We start from the raw sequence: 22,262 nt of genomic DNA, 5'->3' as shown, positions 1-22,262 counted from the left end.
ATGCTTGAGCTCTTATCCCAAACCGAAGTATCCATTCGTAACACACCACTGATTCTCCCCTCAGCTGTTCCTCTTGGAGTCCTTCCCCCACCTCAGAAAGACACCACCATTCACCTAGTTGTTCAGGCCCCAAACCTGGAAGTCATTCTTAACTCCTCTGTGTCTCACACCTCACCTTCGAGAAGTACCTGATCAAACTGGACCATTTCAACACTCCTATCACTACCACATGGTTCCAAGCCACCATCACCTTCACCTGGATTATTCAGTAGCCACCTCCCTGGTCTCTTTCCCTGTGGCACCCCATTCTCCACATGCTGCCAGAATTCACATCACCCAGGACCCTCCAATGCTCCCATTTCATCAGACAAGTCCTTACAGTGACCTAGCTGACCCTGTATGACCAGCCTTCCACACAGGCCCCTCTAGTTCTGTCCACCCTGGCTGCCTCCGCATGGGTAACACACGTGGTCCCTCCTTACAGCCTTTGAACCTGGTTCCCTCTGCTAGAATGTTCATCCCGTACATTCACTAGGCTTCTCATTTGATTCAGGTCTTAGTTTTTAAATGTCATTTTCCTGATCTATTTTGGTATGACAAGGGATTTCAAGAACAGCCACAGTGTGTTACACATTGAAGAAAACAGAGGCACAGATTGCAACTTTCTGACTTGTAACCAGAGCCCAGGGCTCAAATGATACGTAGGCCAAGGTGGCCTTATGAATGTGGGGGACTAAGAAGATTGCCAGGTTTCTGCTATCATCCACTGCAGAAGGGAATGATATGGAAGATGGAGGGCACAGGTGGAGGAGCCTGGAGAGGCTGAGCTCACTTTGGGCCATAAGGTTCCTATGGGATCAGGATGCCCATGGAGAAGCCCAGAAGAAAAGCCCAGCAGCTGAGTTCACACAGAGAACACACAAGGCACAGGCACCTTGTACTCTGCTCCTGGAATCCTAACGTTCTTGTGAGGAAGGAATTATTGTCCCCATTTCACAGTAGGGAGACAGGGTCAGAAAGGGGATGTCTCTGCAGGTCTCCCATAGCTAGTGGCAGAACGCAGAGTTAACTGCATCCAGGACCTGAAATCTGAATTTATGGAACCCTGACTACGATGTCCCCGGAACGTAGCTAAAGCGGCGCATCCACACCCTGTTTTATGGAGACTTTTCACCTCTCACCTCATTGAAGCTTCCCAACTTTGAGAAGTGAGGATTGTGTTCGCTTTCCAAAGAGGATGCGGCCCAGCGAGGCCCAGCTGGTGGAATGTGATGAGAAGCCAGATTGGCCTCACTCGGTGACAGACAAGAACTTTCCCCTCAGAAAGAGCAATCTTCTGGACGCTCCCCAGGCCCAGATGCCAGCAAATGGTGTTTAATGAAAACAGTCATTACCGCTTACCAGTTGGATAAATTATGAAATTTATTTTTATTTCACCTTTTAAAAGCCAGAACATAACAAATTTCACTTTCTGGAAAGTCATCTTATTAGAAATACATGAAGTGCACTTAATACAAGAAAATAAGTTTCTCTGAACCACCAGCAAGATGGATGTGCTCTGATCGGGTCCCTCAAACACAGGTTCTGTCCAATTCCCCTCCAGACTTTACAGAGAGGATCTCAACTTGGGGAGGCCTGAGTGAACGTTCTCTAGAAACTACAGTGAAGAAGCTGACCTTAACGCCGTGGCCCTCCCATGCAACAGCGCATGAGGAAGTTATTACAGGCCCGTCTTCACCAGCTGTCAGGCACCTGCAGCTCCTCACTGGCAGGTAGGGAAGCCCGTGGTGGCAGAATACAGGCCAAAGCACTTCTGTTATTGTAAGCTTGGCCGCTGACTAGAAACATCTCCACATTCAGGCTAGAAATGTTTGACATGAAAAAAAAAGGACCTAATGTCATATGCCTTTTGCTTGACCAGATATTCTGCTCCTAGAGAAATAGGCTTACAAGCATTTTAGCCTTATATTTATTAATATTCGTGAACTATCCTGAACTTGGGGCTTGTTACCAAAGTGAGTTTCTAGTAGACAGCTTTTATCAACAACTGTTCATTGGGAGATTGTCTCCTTTATGAATAGTTCGTCTTGTCACAAGAGGCAACAGGGTGTGATATCAGATTGCCTATAACCTCTCTCTGCATTTGGAGGGAAGGTTTTCACACACCAATTTACACACTGAAACCAGGTTCACAAGGAAACCATCTGTGACAGAAAAACAATGCTCAGTTTAATATAAGTCACTAAATAGAAGATAAAAGAACCAATACCCGTGTAGCCCTGTCTCTTCCTTCTTATTCTGGACTCCTTTTCATGTTTCAAGAACAAGACTGTAAGCAAACCCCCAAATAAAGAGGTAAACCTGACGCGGTCATACGAAAACAGCTCATTAGTTTGAAAATCAAAAGCAAAAAGTTTTGACCCTCCTCCCCATTTATGGATACCATGGGCTTTAACTTTCCTAACCTAAGAACATTTACTTTTACTAAAAATATATGGTTACACCTTATCCTAAAAAGGCACCATGCAGGCATTTAAGACTGAACCAGTTAATGCTAAAGGTGTGCAGGAGGAGGTAAATATCCCTAATCAAACTTTCCAGCATCAGACCCAACAGGACTGCCCAGCTTCTAGCACCGGGAGCTTCACCAATGCCCAGCCGCACGGCTGCCAGAGCTCACACACCTCAAGGCCAAGGAGACACTTGTCTCATTTGTGCTATTTGTGACCCAGAAAAGGTCCCGGCTGGCTCAGAGGACCTGAGAGATGAACACCGGACTGCAGGAACAAGTGTGAAACAAGACCAGGTGGCGGTGGAGAGGCTGGATTCTCTTCCAGAAGACGAGGCAGAAGCTCCAGCCAAGTAGCTGAGGGTTAGGAGGATTATAAGACTAGACCGCGTGATAAACAAGGTTAATGGCAGGGGAAGAAAGCTTTGGTAAGAGCCCAGAGGAAAGAGAGGCTCTGACCTGGGGCCCTTATTTCCCCTGTCAGAAGGGCCCTGTCCTTAATGCCACGGATCACTTCCAGGTCTGTTGTACATTGAAGGTGTATGAGTCCAAAGTTTCACGTGGAAGCTCTGGAATGGGAGACACACAGCAGAGGCTGCTCACTGGTCCATGATGGAGCGCTGCAACACCTGATTCATCATGTCCTCTTCATCAACATCGTAATCCTGCGGCAAAACAGACACTCAGGTGCTGCAACTATTCGCAGCTGCAAAGACTCGCTTTCAGTAGGAAAGGCAGGGCAGTCTAGGGATGGGCTTCAGAGTGGGCTAATCAGGACCAGATTCCAGTGCCACTGTTTGCTATGCTAGCTGTGTAACTTTGGGCACATGACTTAACCTCTCTGTGCCTCTGCTGCCCTATCCTTGTAACGAGCACATGGATGCCTCCCTTATATGGAGACTGTGAGGACCAGACAACACGTCAGACCCTTAGAAGGGAGCCCTGCACAGACCAAGTGCTCGCCTGTTTAAAGCAGTGCATCACCAGGGGAAGCCAAATGAGCACAAACACACCTGGCTGAGTGTCACTTCTATAAGGGTGGCTTCAGTGCCCAGCACAGAATGGGGTTTTTGGGGCCACAACGTATTGGAGAAACTGTAGTGAAACTTTCTTTAATGAGACAAAATGATCTATTTGGGCATTTTTAGGAATTCTATTCATCTTTACAGCACCGACAAAAAGCACAGTTATTCTGACCTGAATCTCAGGTACTGTTAGACTCAGAATAAATATTCTTTATGACAACTTGGGAAAGATCTGGACTTTGCTTCTCAGGCCCTGAGATAAAGAAAAGGGTCACTTCAGGCAGCTAGACAAACTGGTCCACCAGCGGAATGCCAGGACAAGAGCACGCCCCTGCATGCCCACCCAGCTCTAAGGGAGGGTGCAAGCCTGATGGCCAGTTTGGCATGTGGATGTGTTTTGTTTGATCTGAAGTATTAAAAAATAAAATCTGTGACACTTCACATGAAATCCTGCATTTCCAGCTTCTAGGGGGAGGGGTGGGTAAGGAGTGAGACTGGCCAAAACTGCCTGGATTTCCGCCCAACAACCATCAGGCAGAGGTGACGGCAGCTCCCCTCACCGCTCCCTTAGTGAGTCACCCACTCTCCAGCTTCTAAATTCTCATGAGGACAGAACACTTTCATTACTTGCTGGCCCCCATGGGCATTTGACCTTAAGATATATATATAACCAAACTAGGTTAGGTAACGGGCAGAAACTATATATCCCAAAAGAAAGTGGGCAAAATTTGTAGGGGTGGGGGTTGAGGAGGGTTGGTCTAGATGACCAGCCAGCTCACCTCCTCAGATACCAAAACACACGAGGCTCTGGCCACTCATCTGGTTCAAGAGTAGAGACCACACAGCTGCCGTTCCATGGACTAGGAGCCCATTACGTCAGGTGACAAAGCTCAACAATGGGGCCCAGAGCCCTCCCCATAAGTGAAGCGATGGAGCTGTGCTGTCCCCCAGGAGAGAGAGCAGAGCCTGGGCTCCAGACTCACCACAAAAGTGTCGTAAGAAAACTGGTGCCGGCGCTGGATGTGCTCTATGAAGTTGGCACTCCGGTAGTTGGGGTCTCCCCAGGGCATCGAGGCACATATCGGACAAACCTTTCAACAAAGAAGTAAGGTCTTAGGCACTCAACATCCAGGCTGATATCAGCCCTGCGGCCTGTGTCTGGCCTCCTTTCTTCCAGAACAGCTTTCCTGAGACATCAGCCGGGGCCTGTTCACTCCTTCACGTGCACATCAGGATCCCAGGAACACTGCATGTCTCCTACTCGAGTCAAGTGACACTTGGGGGTAGATAAAGCAGACGTCACGATGCCACCTTTTTTCTGAGCCCCTACTGTGGTCAGAAAAGTGTGTCACAGGCATAGAACATGGCCTTCTCACCCAAGACACGAGATGACCCAAAAGCACAAAGAAAATCGATAACCAGATGAGTGATGTCCCAAGGAGGTAAAACAGTGCTTTATGTGCTAGTTTGATAAAGTAAAAGCTCAGATGAGGGGAATCAGGCTAAAAAAGGCTGACTGGGGCTTTGAAGGCTGGGAGGTATTTGGAAAAGGAAAGAGAAGACAAAGGTGTGCTCCAGGGGAGCAGCAGGGTGGAGCTCAGCCAGGAGGCAGTACCAGAGAAGAAGCCAGATGACTAGTGCAGCTAGAAAAGAAAATTTGTGGAGGTGAACAGGGAGGAACCAGGATGGGGCAGAAATGCTCTGGTTTAGAGATGGAATCTCACACCCCATTTGCAAGGAAGATAAGGTGACAAAAGGTTTGGCAAGAGATGAATCTGAGCTGGCAGAAGACTCTTTGAGTAGAAGAGCTGCAGCTGTGGAGCTACAAACAGGTCAGGACTAGAGGTCGAGAAGGAGGCGGCTTCCAAAGGAATGGCTGAAACACCGAGAGTGAAGAAGTTCTGTAGGAGGTGGAGCTAGAGCAGAAGACAAAGGGCCGAAGGAAGAGAAGGCCTCAACAGGCACTACTAAGAGGGATTTCAGGAAGCCAAGGCATGGGAAAGAATCAGCTGTAGTACCAGAAACCACAGAGCAGTTTAGTAATGTTCACCAAAATCATGAGTGCGTGTAACATTTGATCAAATTAATTCACACCAAAGGCTTTATTTCACGACACACATAAACATATGTAAAAATTTATGGTAGCATTTAAAAATTTATTATGAAAAATTTCAAGCATACAGAAAACCAGGCAATAGTTTAATGGACTATCTTTTAAACCCAGCACCTAAACTGACATGTCATACTGATTTCTGCAAAAAAAATAAAGCATTTTAAAATAAGACATTTCACCTTGAAGTATTTTAGTACAGTCCAAAAAATGGATATTTCCCTATATAAATACAGTTCTGTTATCACACCTAACAATCGACAATAATTTATTAGTAGCATTTAACAGCCAGTCCTTAATCAAACTTCCTGACACCACTGTCTGGGAATAAGCTTGTCATGGATTGAATTATGTCCCCTCAAAGATGTGTGTTATCAATTTGGCTGGGCCAGGATTCCCAGTATTGTGTGGTTGTCCTCCATTTTGTGATTGTAATTGTATGTTAAAGAGGACCAGAGTGGGATGTAAAACCCTTACTAAGGTCATATCCCTGATCCAATGCAAAGGGAGTCTCCCTGGGGTGTGGCCTTACAAGAGATAAAAGGAAAGGGAAGCAAGCAGAGATCTGGGGACCACATATCACCAAAAAAAGAAGTGCTGGGAGCAGGGCGCCCAGGATCCCAGTATGGAGAAGCTCCTAGTCTAAGGGAAGACTGATGAGAAGGCTGACAAAGAGAGAAAGACTTCCCCAGGAACTGATGCCCTGAATTTGGACTCAGCCTACTTCACTGTGAAGAAATAAACTTCTATTTGTTAAAGCCAACCACTTGTGGTATTTGTTATAGCAGGACTAGAAGACTATTTTTTTTTTTTTTTTAGAAGACTAAGACAACAAAGCTCAATGTCCATCACTAAGGAACCAGTTAAATGGTGGTATGGCTGTGTGATGAAAACTGTGGGGCCATTAAAAAAAGCAGCTGGGGCGGTGAGTTTCTGTTAATGGTGGTGGAGTAATTTTGAAATGGACAGTGGTGATACCTGCACATGATGAACGTAATCAATCTCACTAAATCGTACATGTAAAAAATACTGAATTGCCAAATATTATCTTTTCATTATGATAAAATTAAAAAAAAAGGGGGGTAAGCAAACCTACACATATTTTGATGTGGAACAGATGCCCAAAAAATTGGCTACAGAATGTAGAATGTGCTTCAGTTTCACTAAAGTGGGACAGACACAAATCTCATGAAGAACATTCAAAACACTAGGAATGTCTTTGGATCATATGATTTGGTAATTTGTCCATATAACTTAGTATTTCAATTATTCAATTGTAAACTTCCACATAAAACCCGTTGCTGTCAAGTCGATTCCAACTCATAGCGACCCTACAGGACAGAGTACATATGGTTTCCAAGGAGCAGCTGGTGGATTCAAACTGCTGACCTTTTGGTTAGCAGCCAAGTGCTTAAACCACTCTGCCTCTAGGGCTCCACATAGCACTACTCAAGGGCTGATGAGCATTCCAGGAAGGCCATTTCTGGTGCAGTGAAAAAAGAACTGGTTTAGGAGCCAGGAGAACTGGGTTCCAGTACGGTCCTGCTACCAACCAGGTCTCTAAGGTATGCAATCCACTTAACTTGTATGGCACACTGGTTTCTGCGCTAAATCACTCCTAAAGTGAAGGCTGGGGAAGTGATATGATGGCAGGAACTGAACTGGGTCACCTGTACTATTTTAACTGAATGTTCTATTTTACTTTTCATAATTACCAACACAGTTGAGGCCTCCTAGCTAACTTTAAAATTGAAAATGGGTAGTGGGCAGAGATGGGTGGCATTTGTGCGTCTGTGTGTCTATGCACACTTGCTCTCTCCATCAGTAACTAGTTATTAAGAACCATAACTAAAGCCTCTTGAAGATGGAATTGGAAACTCGGGTTTAGGGTACTTTTCCTAGGACACATCTCTTATCTTGCCTAGTGCAGTCGAAGAGTACGTACTGTGCAGCCATTCTGGAATCACGAGGGAAAGTAAAATGGCAAGTATAATGACTGTTACGGATTGAACCATGTCCCTGAAGACTTGTGTTGAAGTCCTAACCCGTGAAGCTGTGACTGTGACTCTGGAAATAAGCTCTTTTAATATGTCAGTTTGGTTAACACGAGGTCATACTGGAAGAGAGTGGGTCCTAGTCCTATACAACTGGTCCTTACAGAAGAGGAGAAGATACACAGTGACAAGGAAACAAAGGACAGATGACATGTGATGCTACAGCTGCAAGGCAAAAAAACACCTGCACCTACCAGAAGCTGGGAGAGAGGCATGGGACAGATTCGCCCTCAAAAGGTCAGGAGCAATCAACACAACGCCCTGATCTCAGACATCTGGCCTCCAGAACTGTGACATAGTAAAATTCCATTCTTCTAAGCCACCTGGTTTGTGGTATTTTGTTACAGCAGCCCTCGTAGACCAGTTCCAGGTTAGCATCTGCTCACTAACATTTCAGTTATCTGTGCAATAAAGATATACTAGAAGAATGATTATTAGCGCCAAACGATGAGGCTGATTATTTCTGAGTGAAAATAATCAATTCTTTGTGACTGTCCAGCCACTATGGTGTGCTGTTTTACTTTACATTGGGTTTCTTTTTATTATACTAAAATGGAATGTAGTAGGTTAATAAACCTGAACACTGACTGAAATGCAAGAATATAAAGAAACACTGGGGACGATGCTGTGGCAGGGAACCGGCTGACTAGGGGATGGAGCTGGAGACACACTTTTTACAGTCCACCTCTTACACCATGGATTAACTATGTACACAGAAACAAATTTTAAAAGCTACTAAGAGGTGAAGAAAAACAAGAACTCCAAGAAAATCAGCTGGGGGCATGGAGGTGCCAACAGTGGGACGGATGGGGTGGAAACCAGACTCTACAGGGGATCGAGGGGAGGGTAGGAAAGGGACGGCACAGCTGGAAAACCAGAGCCTGAGGGAAAGAGAAACTGCTCCCTCGAGAAACTACCGGATCAAAAGGCTTCCCATGAATTAGCCCTGCAGACCTGGGCATGTTTGAACACACAGGTAAGAAGCAGGTAGAGAGAAAAGCTGGAGTTAAGAGAAGAAACATGACAGGCGAAGTCTCTGGAGCAGCAATGATACGGAACACTTACACTGAGCTCTTACTGCCAGACCCTCTCTTGGTCCTTTACTGAGATGTGAGAATGCTGGTGGAGAAGAGTTAGACTTGACAAGAAGCCTTCTTCCCCGACACAGAGGGGAAGGACAGGGACAAGGACCAAGGGTTACAAACTCAAGAGCTACAGGTGCCAGCTAGTAGGGCAAATGAGTGAAGCTGGCTGGGTGTTAAGGGATGACACTGCCCATCTAGAAGGGGCAGTAACTTCTCAGAGCCAGTCGAGTTTTGCTAGAACTTCTGATTTTTCAAATGTAGCATATCGAGACTGAGAAATATCCTTATTTTTAAAAAGTTAGAAAAATTAACGCGTGTGGGTCAGATGTGCTAGCGTGCGACCTCAGGTGTAAACTGGAGAGCTCCTGATATAGGCACGAGAGATAAGGACACACCTGATACTTTGAACTTCTCAGTTAAAAGCAGGATTGAGCCTGTATTTGGGAAGATGGGGACAGTTCACGCCAGGAGCTTCATGAAAAGATTTAGCCACTGCAGAATGTGCTGGGGACAAGGACTGTTGAGATGGGGGCACACAATGGACTAAGCTGGCCCAGTTCTCAAGTTGGGGGAGGCGACAAAGGCAGACAGAAAGGTTACCCATCTCTGAAAACCGTAACAGCACAATGTTAAGAGGCCAGCAAGCACCATGTACAAAGTGGCTGCACTGACTAGAATTTGGACTTGGCAAGGGGTTCAACAGTTATGACAGGATTTCAGGTATTCTTGAATAGACTAGTTGTATATTAAGATTTACGGGAGAAAAATAAAGAATGCTACCAGGCCTAACAAGATGAGCGATGACAGTTGCCCTAGCATCCTTACAAAAGTTCATGCAAATTCTACAGTCTGTGCACCACCCCTTATAGCAATGAAGCTAAGCCTGTCACCTGAACTAGTTTATAAGAAACAGTCTGAGACAAATGGGAAAACAAAACAAAACAAAAGAGGAAGTTGTATTAAGATTTAGTCAGCCAATCACATTAAGAGGGATGAGTAATACACTGCGGAGGATCAAATTCAAACTTTTGTCTTTAAAGAAACTACATGCCAATCTTTGATATTTAAATAAAATGTCAAAGGACTGATAAGCCTTTTCCTAACAATTTCATCTAAATCCTCTTTCCCCACATCTACAAAGAAACTACTCTTAACAAGAAAATGGCAGCTTCATGGAGGAGAAACTTGGTGGACACCAACTGATCCTTAACCTAGTGATCGAAGTCAACATTACCAAAAACAGGACCAATAGGCATCACACGACCCGTGAGGTAGTACATGCAGGACCACTTACACAGCATCCTCGCCACAACCAGCATGACCTGAGTCTAACAATGAAGAAACTGGTAAAGTCAAACTGAAGAACAGTCTACAAACTGGCCTGTCCTCTTAAAAAATGTCAAGGTCAAGAAAGACAAAAAAGGCTGGGGATGTGCTCCAGATTAAAGGAGACCAAGGAGACATGACAACTAATGGTAACACACTGCATCTAGGATTTTGGGCAGAGAGGGAATTGGCTATGAAAGACATTATATAACTACCAAAATCTGACCATGGATCCCACATTAGATGTTAGACTATGTCAATGTTAAATATCCTGGATATGATAATTATACACAAAAACGTGGTTTTGTAAGAGAACGTCCTGTTCTTAGGAAATACAGACTGAAATATTTAGGGGCGAAGGGTCATGATGTCTGTAACTTATTCACAAATGCTTTAGCAAAAACTATACATTAGGATAACGGAAATATAGTAAAACGTTAACTTGTGAATCTAGGTGAAGGGTATACAGAAATATAGAAGATCATTGTACTAATCTTGTCATTTTTCTATAAGCTGGACTTTTTTCACAAGGCAAAATTAAAAAAAAAAAAAAATGTTACTCTTACCACAGACTTGGTATCTGTGCTATGGAATAATCTGCAGTGTTCCACAAGTCCTTCCTGGTCAAAGTTCTTCTCAGGACAATAAGGGCAAGGAAAAGTGTAACGGTTTGGGATATTCCTAGAAAATGAAAAGGCAGGAAAAAAGAAAAAAACTTCCGTGAGTACCTTTCCACACAACTTCAACCACTGTACACTTCAAAACAGGGCAAAGCCCACCGAATGTATCATGACAAGGATTCTGTTTACCGTGTCAGAATCAGGTCAAGTGTTTTGAACGTAACTTATTGGCACAGCTAACATCTGAAGTAAACATTGCAGAGACACCAGCCTCCAACTTAAAAAAAACTTAAATCAGCTATAGCCAGTGTAACAACTATACCTTTACTACTTTCTCAAGCTCTCCAATAAAACCCAAACCCACTGCCATCAAGTCAAGTCCGACTCATAGCAACTCTATAGGACAAAGCAGAACCACTCCATAAGGGTTTCCAAGGAGCAGCTGGTGGATTCGGACTGCAGGCCTTTTGGTTAGTGGCCGAGTTCTTAACCACTGTGCCACCAAGGCTCCTCCCAAACTCACACATCTACGTAAATCCCTGAAAACGCAGCGTCCACGCTCTGCAGCAAAGGAAGACGTCCACCTGAGGGAGTGACCGAGCCTCGTACCTTGGCTGAAGAGATGCATCCTTAGTGGTGGCTTTCACACCTTCCATGATATAATTCTGGTATTTGGAACAGGTAGCCACGTGGGCCCGGATCTTGGATAGGAAGAACTAAGGAATCAGATGCCACAAGTTAGTCAGGACTTTGTACCAGGCCCAATGCAGCCCCAAAGCAAGGGCAAGACGAAAACTAGGCCTATGCCACACTGGCAAACAATCCCACCAGACTCCTGGTTGTGCTGATGGGGCTGAAATCCTGTTCCTTCCAGGATTTCCGTGACTGCCAAGGCTGCTGTTTTACTCAACCAGAAGAGGACAGCTTCTTTCACTCTGACTCTCCCAGAGATCTGCTTTGTTCACCACATGCTCTCTACTCACAGACACAATCCAAATACAGCCAAGCTTACATTTTCTACACTAGCATTTAAACTTGTCTCCTTACAGGAAGCCAAGAACCACATTCTTGCACATCTGTGCTGCAGAGAAAATCGTTTAAGAAAAAGGGATAAAAGCTAGTACTAACCCTAGCTAAGGTATTAATTGCCAAATCATGACAGATGATCTTTAAAGACCCAAAATCTGAGTTCTATCTGCCTTATAAAATCTAGGCTTTGCAACAGTAACATGGAGAGAGAGAATAAAGCCCAGAGAAGAGTACTTTTATTATAGGCATTCTAAAAAGAAAGAAAAGTGTAAGGAATGAAGAAAGAGGGGACTCTGGGGAAGAAAAACACTTTTGGAGGTATACCCACAGTATAATTACTAATCTTTTTAAAAAGAAAATCAAAAGCGTACCAAAAAAAAACCTTTAACATGCATAAAGAAAGATGAAAGTAATAGGAAAATTTATATCAGTATCTTCAGTTTCTAAATTAAAAGAAACCACCAGAAAAAAAGAAAAGAAAAAAAAAAAAGCTCTACTATTTGACCTCTGGCTTATCATGATTCTTCCTGTCTTCCCCCCATTTAAAGAACTTAAGGACTTTAAGCCGCCAACCAAGGCGCTCCCAACGAAAGGGCTGGGAAATAGCCCCATCCGGAAACCCAATCGCCCACTGTGCATGCCTGGTGCTAAGCCATTCTGAAAGGAAGGCAGTATTAAGGTATATCCATACTGTGGGAGGAAGCGGGCATTAAAGGTAAGGACATTGCCAGGCACGGCTGTCCCATAAGTCATTAAGTGAAAAAATCCAGTTGTAGCAGTACATGTTATGGTATTATCCTATTCTGTAAAAATCCTACATTTGTGTTTGCAAAAACTCTACATCTGTTGTTTGTCAAAGTAGAAAATGTTAGGTAGGCTTCTAAATTGAACCATTTTTAAAGTTGTAACTTCTGAAGAGTAGGGCGGGGAACAAGCCTATATAATTTTGTATTTTTGCACGATATGAAATTAACAAAATTGTAATGATCATAAAACCAGAAGAGTCTCAAAATGAAATGGCACAGCCATCACCAGACACCTAACCATGCACGGGTGCCGTGCCATCACCTATTCACACTCTAGCTTCAAAAATGGTGCTACATTTACCCCATAACAGCTCGATGTTTACCCCATCTCATCACAGAAAAACACTGACGCGTCCATCTTACTTCCACATACATTTTTACGGCAGCCATGGCAAGATGTCTCTGTGCTCTCAATCTGCCGCTCGAGCTCCAGGGCTCGGACGCCAGGGGCCAGAGCGCTGCGGCATACCCCGCAGACGGGCTTCTTCGGCTTCAGACATTCCTGCAGGCATGCAGAGCAAAAGCTAGAACAAGACACACAGAGAACCACCGTCATGCACCATGGAGACGGGACAACAGAAATGGGTAAACTTTTAAAAAGACATCAATGAATAACGGGTTAAAAAAAAAACTTCCTTTCTACTCCCGATTCAAATACTGAGTACTCCTAGGTCAGAAACAGGGGAAGGGGAGACTGCAAAGAACACACAAGTCCAGCAACAGAAACAAACGCAAATTACCGTGAAACTGTTATGGCTGAGGTTGTTGGTAGGTGCCATTGAGTCAGTTCTGACTCACAGTGACCCTATGTACAACAAGACCCTCTCGCTGAGTGTCTTCCTCTTTTCTGCTGACCCTTTACTTTACCAAGCATGATGTCCTTCTCCAGGGACTCGTCCCTCCTGATAATACGTCCAAAGTACGTGAGACTATGTCTCATCATCCTGGTTTCTAAGGAGCATTCTGGTTGTCCTTCTAAGACAGATTGGTTCATTCTTCTGGTAGTCCCTGGTATATTCAATATTCTTCACTAACACCACAATTCAAATGTCTGTTATACATCCTCCCAACAAAACCTAAAGGTAGATACTACTATGTCCATTTCAGAGAGGAGAAAACAGTTTCAGGGAACCTTGCCAGGAAGGTTTGAAATTTTATTGTGTTACCTCAACCATAATAATGATGCATTTGAATTATGGCGGAGGTAATAAAAGCAGCCCTGGTTAAGCAGTGGTTAAGCACTTGGCTGTTTGAACCCACCAGCCGCTCCATGGGAAAAAGACGTGGCAAGTCTGCTCCTGTAAAGACTACAGCCTTGGAAACCCTATGGGGCAGTTCTGTTCTGTCCTTCTGGGTCACCATGAGTTGGAATCGACTCCAAAGCAATGGGTTTGGGTTTTGAGGTAACACAGTGAAATTTCAAACCTTAGTCCCTATCACTGAGGGATCTTGGCAGGGTTCCCTGAAACGCTATCTTCTCCTCTGTGAAAAGGACATGGTAGTACCTACCTCTAGGATTTGCTGGATGTACAGCAGACACTTAGTACAGTGTCTAGCACATATGAAATGCCCAGCAAATGGGTGCTGCTATCCCCAGAGGTGAATGCAAAGTGCTATGAGAACACAAAGGCAAGAGTAACTAGTTGGGACTGGAGAAGATCAGAGCTGATCAGAGGTCAGAGGCGGCATCCAAGATCAGCCTTAAAAGGAAGAGTTCACCTGATGGAAGAAGGGAAGAATATTCCAGGCCCTCAGGCTTAAACACTGATGATGCATCTAAGGAAATAAAAATCTAACAGACTTTCCCTCATAAGGGAGTCAGAGATTTAAAGCTAGGTATCTTTTTTATTAATAAGAGCAAACCCAAGTTTTAGAAAAATGACTTTGGTGGTACCATGGACAACATGGTTTTCTGTTTGTTTCTTTTTAGGTGATGGGGGATATGGAGAGTCTTGAAGGAGAACCCAAAGAGATGGGTAAGGCAAGGGACCATGAGGGCCTGACTGAGGCAAGAGAAAATGAACTCAAGAAATGATTCGGGGCATAATCAGTAGGACCTGGCAACTTACTGAATTTGGAAAAGGAAAGATCTGGCAACTTACTTAATAGGAGAAGGAAAGATGGAAAGTCAGTGTCATGGATTGAATTGTGTCCCCCCCAAAAAAGTGTTTCAATTTGGCTAAGCCATGATTCTCAGTACTATGTGACTGTCCACCATTTTGTCATCTGATGTGATTTTCCTATGTGTTGTAAATCCTATTTCTATGATGCTGTTAAGATGGGATTATCCGCAGTTATGCTAATACGGCAGGCTTCAATCTACAAGATTGGATTGTGTCTTGAACCAATCTCTTTTGAGATATAAAAGAGAGAAGCAAACAGAGACATGGGGACCTCATACCACCAAGAAACAAGAGCCATAAGAATAGCATGTCGTTTGGACCTGGGATCCTTGTGCTGAGAAGCTCCCCAACTGGGGAAGATTGATGACAAGGACGTTCCTACACAACCAAAAGAAAGAGAAAGCCTTCTCCTGGAGCTAGCACCCTGAATTTGGACTTCTAGCCTCCTAGACTGTGAGAGTAAGTTTCTCTTTGTTAAAGCCATCTACCTGTGATATTTCTGTTATAGCAGCACTAGATAAGTAAGTCAGCAAGAGATGATTAAGTCTCTACCCTGAGTGCCCAGGCAGGTGATGATGCTGAGAAGCTGTGCATAAAGAATATATACTAAAGCATGGAAACACCCTAGCTGCTTAGCCAACTTATCCAACATGACAGGTTTATAGCAGGATAACAAAATCTGCCAGGAAGAACTCAGAATACATACCAAAGGTAATCAATCTCCTGCACACCTCACCAATTTTTACTGTCTCTAAGAATTTTCTTCCATTCTGTCATTAAGCTAGACGTTAATGCTGCTAGGAGAAATTCGCGACCTGGATAGGAGCTGGTGAGGGAGTCTATTTGTTCACCACTGAGGGCACGCTGGTGAACTAGACAAAGTCTCTCTGTCCTCGTGATGCTTATACTCTTGGCGGGAGTATAAGAGTGAAGAAAAAAAAAATGTTAATGACAGATTGTAAGTAACTGAAGGATATAAAACACGGCAAGGAGCGACGAATCTGTGAAACATTTCATAACATGGAGGAACCTGGAAGGCATTATGCTGAGTGAAATTAGTCAGAGGCAAAAGGACAAATATTGTATAAGACCACCATTATAAGATCTTGAGAAATAGTATAAACTGAGAAGAACACATACTTTTGTGGTTATGAGGCGGGGAGGGAGGGAGGGTGGGAGAGGGTTATTTACTGATTAGTTAGTAGACAAGAACTACTTTAGGTGAAGGGAAGGACAATACTCAATACACCAAAGGTCAGCTCAACTGGACTGGGCCAAAAGCAAAGAAGTTTCCGGGATAAACTGAATGCTTCAAAGGTCAGCGGAGCAAGGGCAGGGATTTGGGGACTATGGCTTAAGGGGACTTGTAAGTCAACTGGCAAAATAATTCTATTATGAAAACATTCGCATCCCACTTTGAAATGTGGCGTCTGGGGTCTTAAATGCTAACAAGCGGCCATCTAAGATGCATCAATTGGTCTCAACCCACCTGGAGCAAAGAAGAATGAAGAACACCAAGGTCATACAATAACTATGAGCCCAAGAGACAGAAAGGGCCACACGAACCAGAGACTTACATCATCCTGAGACCAGAAGAACTAGATGGTGCCCGGCCACAACCGATGACTGCCCTGACAGGGAGCACAATAGAGAACCCCAGAGGGAGCAGGAGATCAGTGGGATACAAACTCCAAATTCTCATAAAAAGACCAGACTTAATGGTCTGACTGAGACTAGAAGAATCCCGGAGGTCATGGTCCCCAAACCTTCTGTTGGCCCAGGACAGAAACCACTCCCGAAGACAACTCATCAGACATGGAAGGGACTGGACAATGGGTTGGAAAGAGATACTGACGAAGAGTGAGCTACTCGTATCAGGTGGACACTTGAGACTGTGTCGGCATCTCCTGTCTGGAGGGGAGATAGGAGGGTAGAGAGGGTTAGAAACTGGCAAAATTGTCACAAAAGGAAAGACCGGAAGGAGGGAGCGGGCTGACTCATTAGGGGGAGAGTAAGTGGTAGTGTGGAGTAAGGTGTGTATAAGCTTATATGTGACAGACTGACTTGATTTGTAAACTTTCACTTAAAGCACAATAAAAATTATTTAAAAAATAAAATAGAGTAAAAAAAAAAAAACACGGCAAGGAGATTAGCTGGGGTGAATACAAAAAGCCTCTTTGAGGTGACATCTGAACTGAGACCTGAAACTATGAGAGAGCCACACAGATCTGGTCACAAAGACTTCCAGAGACGACACCAAATAAAAAAAAAGTACAAAGGGGTGTCCAAAAGGCAGGAAGGAAGGCCTTTGGGGCTGTGACATGGTAGACCATGGGGAGAAGGGTAAGTGACGAAGTGAGAGAGTTAGGCAGGACCTTGTAGCTATCATTTGTTATGCCTATTCTCCAAAGCAGATCAGGAGAGTAACCTGAGAGCATAAGGAAACCAAACCCAGCATGTAGGTACATCGCAGTTCCAAAGTCTCCCCTCCCGCAAACACTGTTCAAAAGTTCATGAGCCACTTTGGGCCTGAGTCATGCCCAAGAAGACACCCGTAATCTGTCCCTGCATCTTCAGCTGGCTTTCAGTTTCCATTCCCCATCTGCAAGCCCTTTTCTAGTCTGGCCTTCCAGATAGGCCACCATTTCTGTCCCAGTGCTATTTAGAAAATCCTCTTCTCTTGGGCATCCAGCTAAATGCCCTTCAACACTGTATCCCACCAAGTTGAAGGAAAATGTCATCATTCAGGGTTTAAAATAAAAGTTTTAAAAAAAGCCCACTGCCCCAGCCATAGCTGCAGTGACGATCAAGTTTCCAACAACAAACAACAAAAATCAATCAGGCAGAGCAGAAAACAGCACTGGCTGGAGCTGAGGGAGACTGCTGCTGCTCTCACACAGGTGCTTCCATCTGTCTACAACTGGTGCTGAGCACATGGAGCTAGGACATCAAGTACACAAGAGCCAGGTTTTGAACCCCAGTACTGCCCCTTGCCCTCTGACCTAGGAAAGGTTCATTGGCTCAAGGAAACCTCAAAGCTTGCTCCTCTTCCGTTGGTAAACTGTGCCGGGTCAAGCCTCTTCCTAGATGTTACCAGTAAATGAAATCCACTGAATTAATCCCAAATGAGGTAAACCTGAGGATAAGCAGGGCCGATCCAAGGATAAGAATGAGTGAGAAAGCTACCCAGACTCCCACCTCAACACTCGCTAAGCTTACTTCCACCACTAATTTCTTAGTTTGTTCATTCCTTATCACCTCTCCCTCTCCCTCCCCCACATTTGATCCCTAGAATATCCTCCCACTGCACAACTGATTTTCACAATTATGTGAACATTTGTTAGTGCTTATTTACAATCAATTCACTGGATGGTGAACTGAGGACAGAATGGCCTGTTTCTTACTATACTCTTCATAGTGGGGATACACATCCAGTCAGCTATATGTCAGATTGGCATACGGATGCTCAGACACTGGGGATACAGTGAGGGGCAAAACAGATATGATCGCTGTTTTCCTGATCCCTCGGTTTTGCTCTGTGCAAGAAGTAATAAAGTCCCAGAAGAGAAGAGGTTAATTTAGATGGGGATGGTGATCAGGCACAGGTAATTAAAATGAGACTAGAGGGCGAGAAAGATTTGGGGAGTGGCAGGGAGGGTCCAGGCAACCTGAACCGCCAGCAGCAATGGCCCGAGGCAGTACATAGCTTAGCGTACTTGAAGCCTTGAAAAGCAGCCAGCGTGGCTGGGGAGCCCTCACCAGATGCCAAGCACCATTCTCCCAGCTGGCAAAACAGACTACAGTTCAGCTCTAAAGAGTCAGGCGATGGTGAGCCTGACCTAAGTGCGCCTCAGGCCCGTCACCTGGAAGGTAGCTGCCAACTCTCTTCTCTTCAAGGAATGCTTAGGAATAAGATTGCCCGTGAGGCCCAGCAAATGCCCAATGAGCAGTAAAAGGGTCCCAAGACCAATGCCAAGGTGACGCCCATGATCAACACTGAGGGAAGCCACAGAGGAGGTGTGGAGTCTGAGTGGCAAGAAACAGGTGGCCTCATTTTCTACAATTCTTTCAGTTTAGGTGTGTTTGTGTGTCTGATGGAGCAAGGCTTGAAGTCAAATCCACTCAACCTCAAAGCACCTACCACAGCCCCAGACCTGTACTGGATATTTTCACACAAATCTCTTTTAATCATCATAACCAGCCTATTAACAGTATTCAAGTCATGGAGGCTTAAAACAGAGTGAAACAAACCCCACACACAATTAAGTAGAAATAATAAGAAGCCCTATTTTCTATCCCCCAGTTCCCTTTCACAGAACGGACAGACCGACCAGATTTGCATAAAGACTTCCCTTTTGTTCTTTTGGTCTAGCTCATTATTTCTCCAACTTTAGTGTACAGTAAAAATACTTGGCAGAGTTCGATATGCAACGCCAAATGTACTCAGTCTACAGGTAACGTATGTGGACTATTCAAGAGAAACTTTGGCTCTTCGAGGAAGGACTTTTAGGCCCTAACAGAATGCGACTCCACAGTCACGTGAGGAAAGTAGCAGGAAAAGCGGCCTGGAATCCCAGGCGCTCAGGAGACAGTGGCTGCTGTCCTAAGGCTGGCAGTGGGGCTGGATGCCTGGGGGCGAGCAAGGGAGGAGAAGAGCGCTCCACAGCTTCCGCGGGCGTCTAGGGGCCCCGGAGGTCCCCGCGGAGAAGCACCTCTAGGCCTGTGCTCTCGCCCCAAGACGCTCCCCGGCTTCATCCCCCTCCTAGGCAGGCGTCCCACGACCAGGCTCGGGCCCGGCGCTTACACGTGACCGCAGGGCACCTGCACCGGTTTCTCGTACACCTCCAAGCACACGGGACACGTGAAGCGGGCCAGGGGGTCGGCCTCCGCCGCCGCCGCCGCCGCGGACCCAGCCAATTGCGCGCCGCCCTCACGATCTCGCTGCTGCGCCGCCATCTTGCTTCCACTGAGCGTCGTGCAACGGCGGCCGAGAAGGAGAAGCCCGAGGGGGCGGGCCGAGGCGGTGCGAGAGCGCGGGGGCGGGGCTTAGGGCGGGCCCGGCCACTCGGGGCGGGTCTGTGGGCCGCGAGGCCGTCTGGGGGCGGGCTCGTGGCGTTTCCTGCCCCCAGAAAGGGATGGAGAGACGGAGGGAATGTGGCAGTTAGATCCAGGGGTTGGTCGGGTGGGGACGGCCTTTGTGCGTGGGGCGTTGTTTCCTGTATTTAAATCTGAAATATTAAATACTTAATATTTGTCTTCAAATCGCCTTATTTTTTCTTTATATTTTAGCAAACAAATTTTAAAGGGAAATGTGATAACACTTTTGCCTTGCAAATAGGATATCAACATCACTTGTTTATAGATGGGAATTGTAAAAATAAATACAACGAAAACAAATAATATTATTAATTCTAGCTGCATACCGTTGCCACTAAAAAGGGAGATGAGCCGTCATGAAAGAGGTGTTAAAGTCAAGCTAGCACCAATATGGATGTCAGAAAAGACTCTGAAACTTGTTCTTGAATGTAGAGTAACTAAAGCAAATGGAAGAAATGAAGTAAAAGAGCTAAACAGAAGATTTCAAACGGTGGCTCCAGAGTACTAAGTATAATGAAATGTGTAAAGACCTGGAGTTAAGGGACAGGGACTAGAAGGCAGCAGGAAACAAGAGAGCTGGTAATAGGGAACCCAAGGTTGAAGAGGGAAAGTGTTGACATGTCGTGGGGTTGTTAACCAATGTCATAGAACAATGTGTGTACTGACTGTTTAATGAGAAACTAGTTCTGTAAACCTTCATCTAAAGTACATTAAAAAAAAAAAAAGACCTGGAGCTAGAAAATTAAAAGGGAAGAACATCTCCAGAATTTCTCAAGCTGAAAGAACTGAACAAAAATTCAAGCTCGGGTTGCAGTATTGAAGCATTCTATGGGCAAAATATTGAATGATGCAGGAAGCATCAAAAGAAGATGGAAGGAATACACAGAATCACTGTACCAAAAAGAATTGGTCGACATTCAGGCATTTTTGGGGGTAGCATATGACCAAGAACTGCTGGTATTGAAGGAAGAAGTCCAAGCTGTGCTGAAGGCATAAGTGAAAAACAAGCTCCAGGAATTGACAGAATACCAACTGAGATGTTTCAACAAACAACGCAGCATTGGAAGTGCTCACTCATCTATGCCAAGAAATTTGGAAGACAGTTACCTGGCCAGCCGACTGGAAGAGATCCATATTTTTGCCTGTTCTAAAGAAAGATGATCCAATAGAATGCAGAAATTATGGGATGGTATCATTAATATTACACAGAAGTAAAATTTTGCTGAAGATAATTCAAAAATGGTTGCAGCAGTCCATCCATACGTAACTGCCAGAAATTCAACCTAGATTCAGAAGAGGATGTGGAAGGGGGGTTATCATTGCTGATGTCAGATGGCTGAAAGCAGAGAATACCAAAAAGATGTTTACCTGTGTTTTATCGATTACACAAAGGCATTTGACTGTGTGGATCATAACAAATTATAGACAACATTGCAAAGAATGGAAATTCCAGACCACTTAATTGTGCTCATGAGGAACCTGTACATAGACCAAGAGACAGTCGTTCAGACAGAACAAGGGGATACTGTGTGGTTTAAAATTAGGAAAAGTATTTGTCAGGGTTGTACCCTTTCACCATACTTATTCGATCTGTATGTTGAGCAAATAATCCAAGAACCTGGACTCTATGAAGAAGAACACAGCATCAGGATTGGAGGAAGACTCAATAATAACCTGTGTTATGCAGATGACAAAACCTTGCTTGTTGAAAGTGAAGAGGATTCAAAACATTTGTTGATAAAGATCAAAGACCACAGCCTTCAGCATGAATTACACCTCAACATAAAACAAAAATCCTCACAACTGGACCAATAAGCAAAATCATGATAAATGGAGAAAATGTTGAAGTTGTCAAGGATTTCATTTTACTTGAATCCACAATCAACACCCATGGAAGCAGCAGTCACGAAATCAAACGGTGTATTACATTGGGCAAATCTCCTATTTAAAGTGTTAAAAAGCAAAGATGAGGATTAAAGTGCATCTGACTCAAGCCATAATATTTTCAATTGCCTCATACGCATGCAAAAGCTTGTCAATGAATAAGGAAGACTGAAGAAGAATTGACACCTTTGAATTATGGCATGGGTGAAGAGTACCGAATATACCGTGGACTAACAGAAGAACGAACGAATCTGTCTATGAATAACATCCAGAGTGCTCCTTGGAAGTGAAGATGGTGAGACTTTGTCTCACATACTTTGGACATGTTGTCAGGAGGGTCCAGTCCCTGGAGAAGGACATCATGCTTGGTAAAGGTAAAGGGTCTTTGAAAAAGAGGAAGACTCTCAACGAGATGGATTGGAACATTGGCTGCAACAGTGGTTTCAAACATAGTAACAATTGTGAGAATGGCACAGGACTGGGCAGTGTTTAATTTTCTTGTACATATGACTCATGTCGCTGTGAGGTGGAAGTGATTCAATGCATCTAACAACAACAGCTCCACTATAAGGCTTCTAGTGCAGGAGAAAGTAA

The 22,262-nt window shown here is 44.6% G+C and overlaps 1 protein-coding gene across 1 annotated transcript; it reads right to left on the bottom strand.

Annotated features, from left to right (window-relative positions):
- Positions 1 to 1,390: 1,390 nt before the first annotated feature.
- On the bottom strand, positions 1,391 to 19,649 carry RNF114 (ring finger protein 114). Its single transcript, XM_064276207.1, has 6 exons — positions 19,492 to 19,649; positions 12,938 to 13,088; positions 11,339 to 11,445; positions 10,676 to 10,790; positions 4,518 to 4,625; positions 1,391 to 3,174 (listed from the first exon to the last, which is right to left on the bottom strand). The coding sequence occupies exons 1-6, from the start codon at positions 19,641 to 19,643 to the stop codon at positions 3,109 to 3,111; spliced, it is 699 nt and encodes a 232-aa protein (XP_064132277.1). The 5' UTR covers positions 19,644 to 19,649; the 3' UTR covers positions 1,391 to 3,108.
- Positions 19,650 to 22,262: the final 2,613 nt, after the last annotated feature.

The sequence above is a fragment of the Loxodonta africana genome, chromosome 24 (assembly GCF_030014295.1).
Source record: "Loxodonta africana isolate mLoxAfr1 chromosome 24, mLoxAfr1.hap2, whole genome shotgun sequence".
In the NCBI taxonomy this organism is placed as follows: Eukaryota; Metazoa; Chordata; class Mammalia; order Proboscidea; family Elephantidae; genus Loxodonta; species Loxodonta africana.
The sequence above is the reverse complement of the archived record's forward strand: the minus strand, read 5'-3'. Positions and strand labels throughout refer to the sequence as shown.

What these genes read in the sequence shown, in the direction of transcription:
- RNF114 (XM_064276207.1), bottom strand. Translation starts at nt 19,643, where the DNA reads ATGGCGGCGCAGCAGCGAGATCGTGAGGGCGGCGCGCAATTGGCTGGG. An exon ending in GCACAGATACCAAGTCTGTG is followed by an intron (nt 4,626 to 10,675) that starts GTAAGAGTAACA and finishes CTTTGTTGAAAG; the next exon opens with GTTTGTCCGATATGTGCCTC. An exon ending in TTTCTTACGACACTTTTGTG is followed by an intron (nt 3,175 to 4,517) that starts GTGAGTCTGGAG and finishes GTTTTGCCGCAG; the next exon opens with GATTACGATGTTGATGAAGA.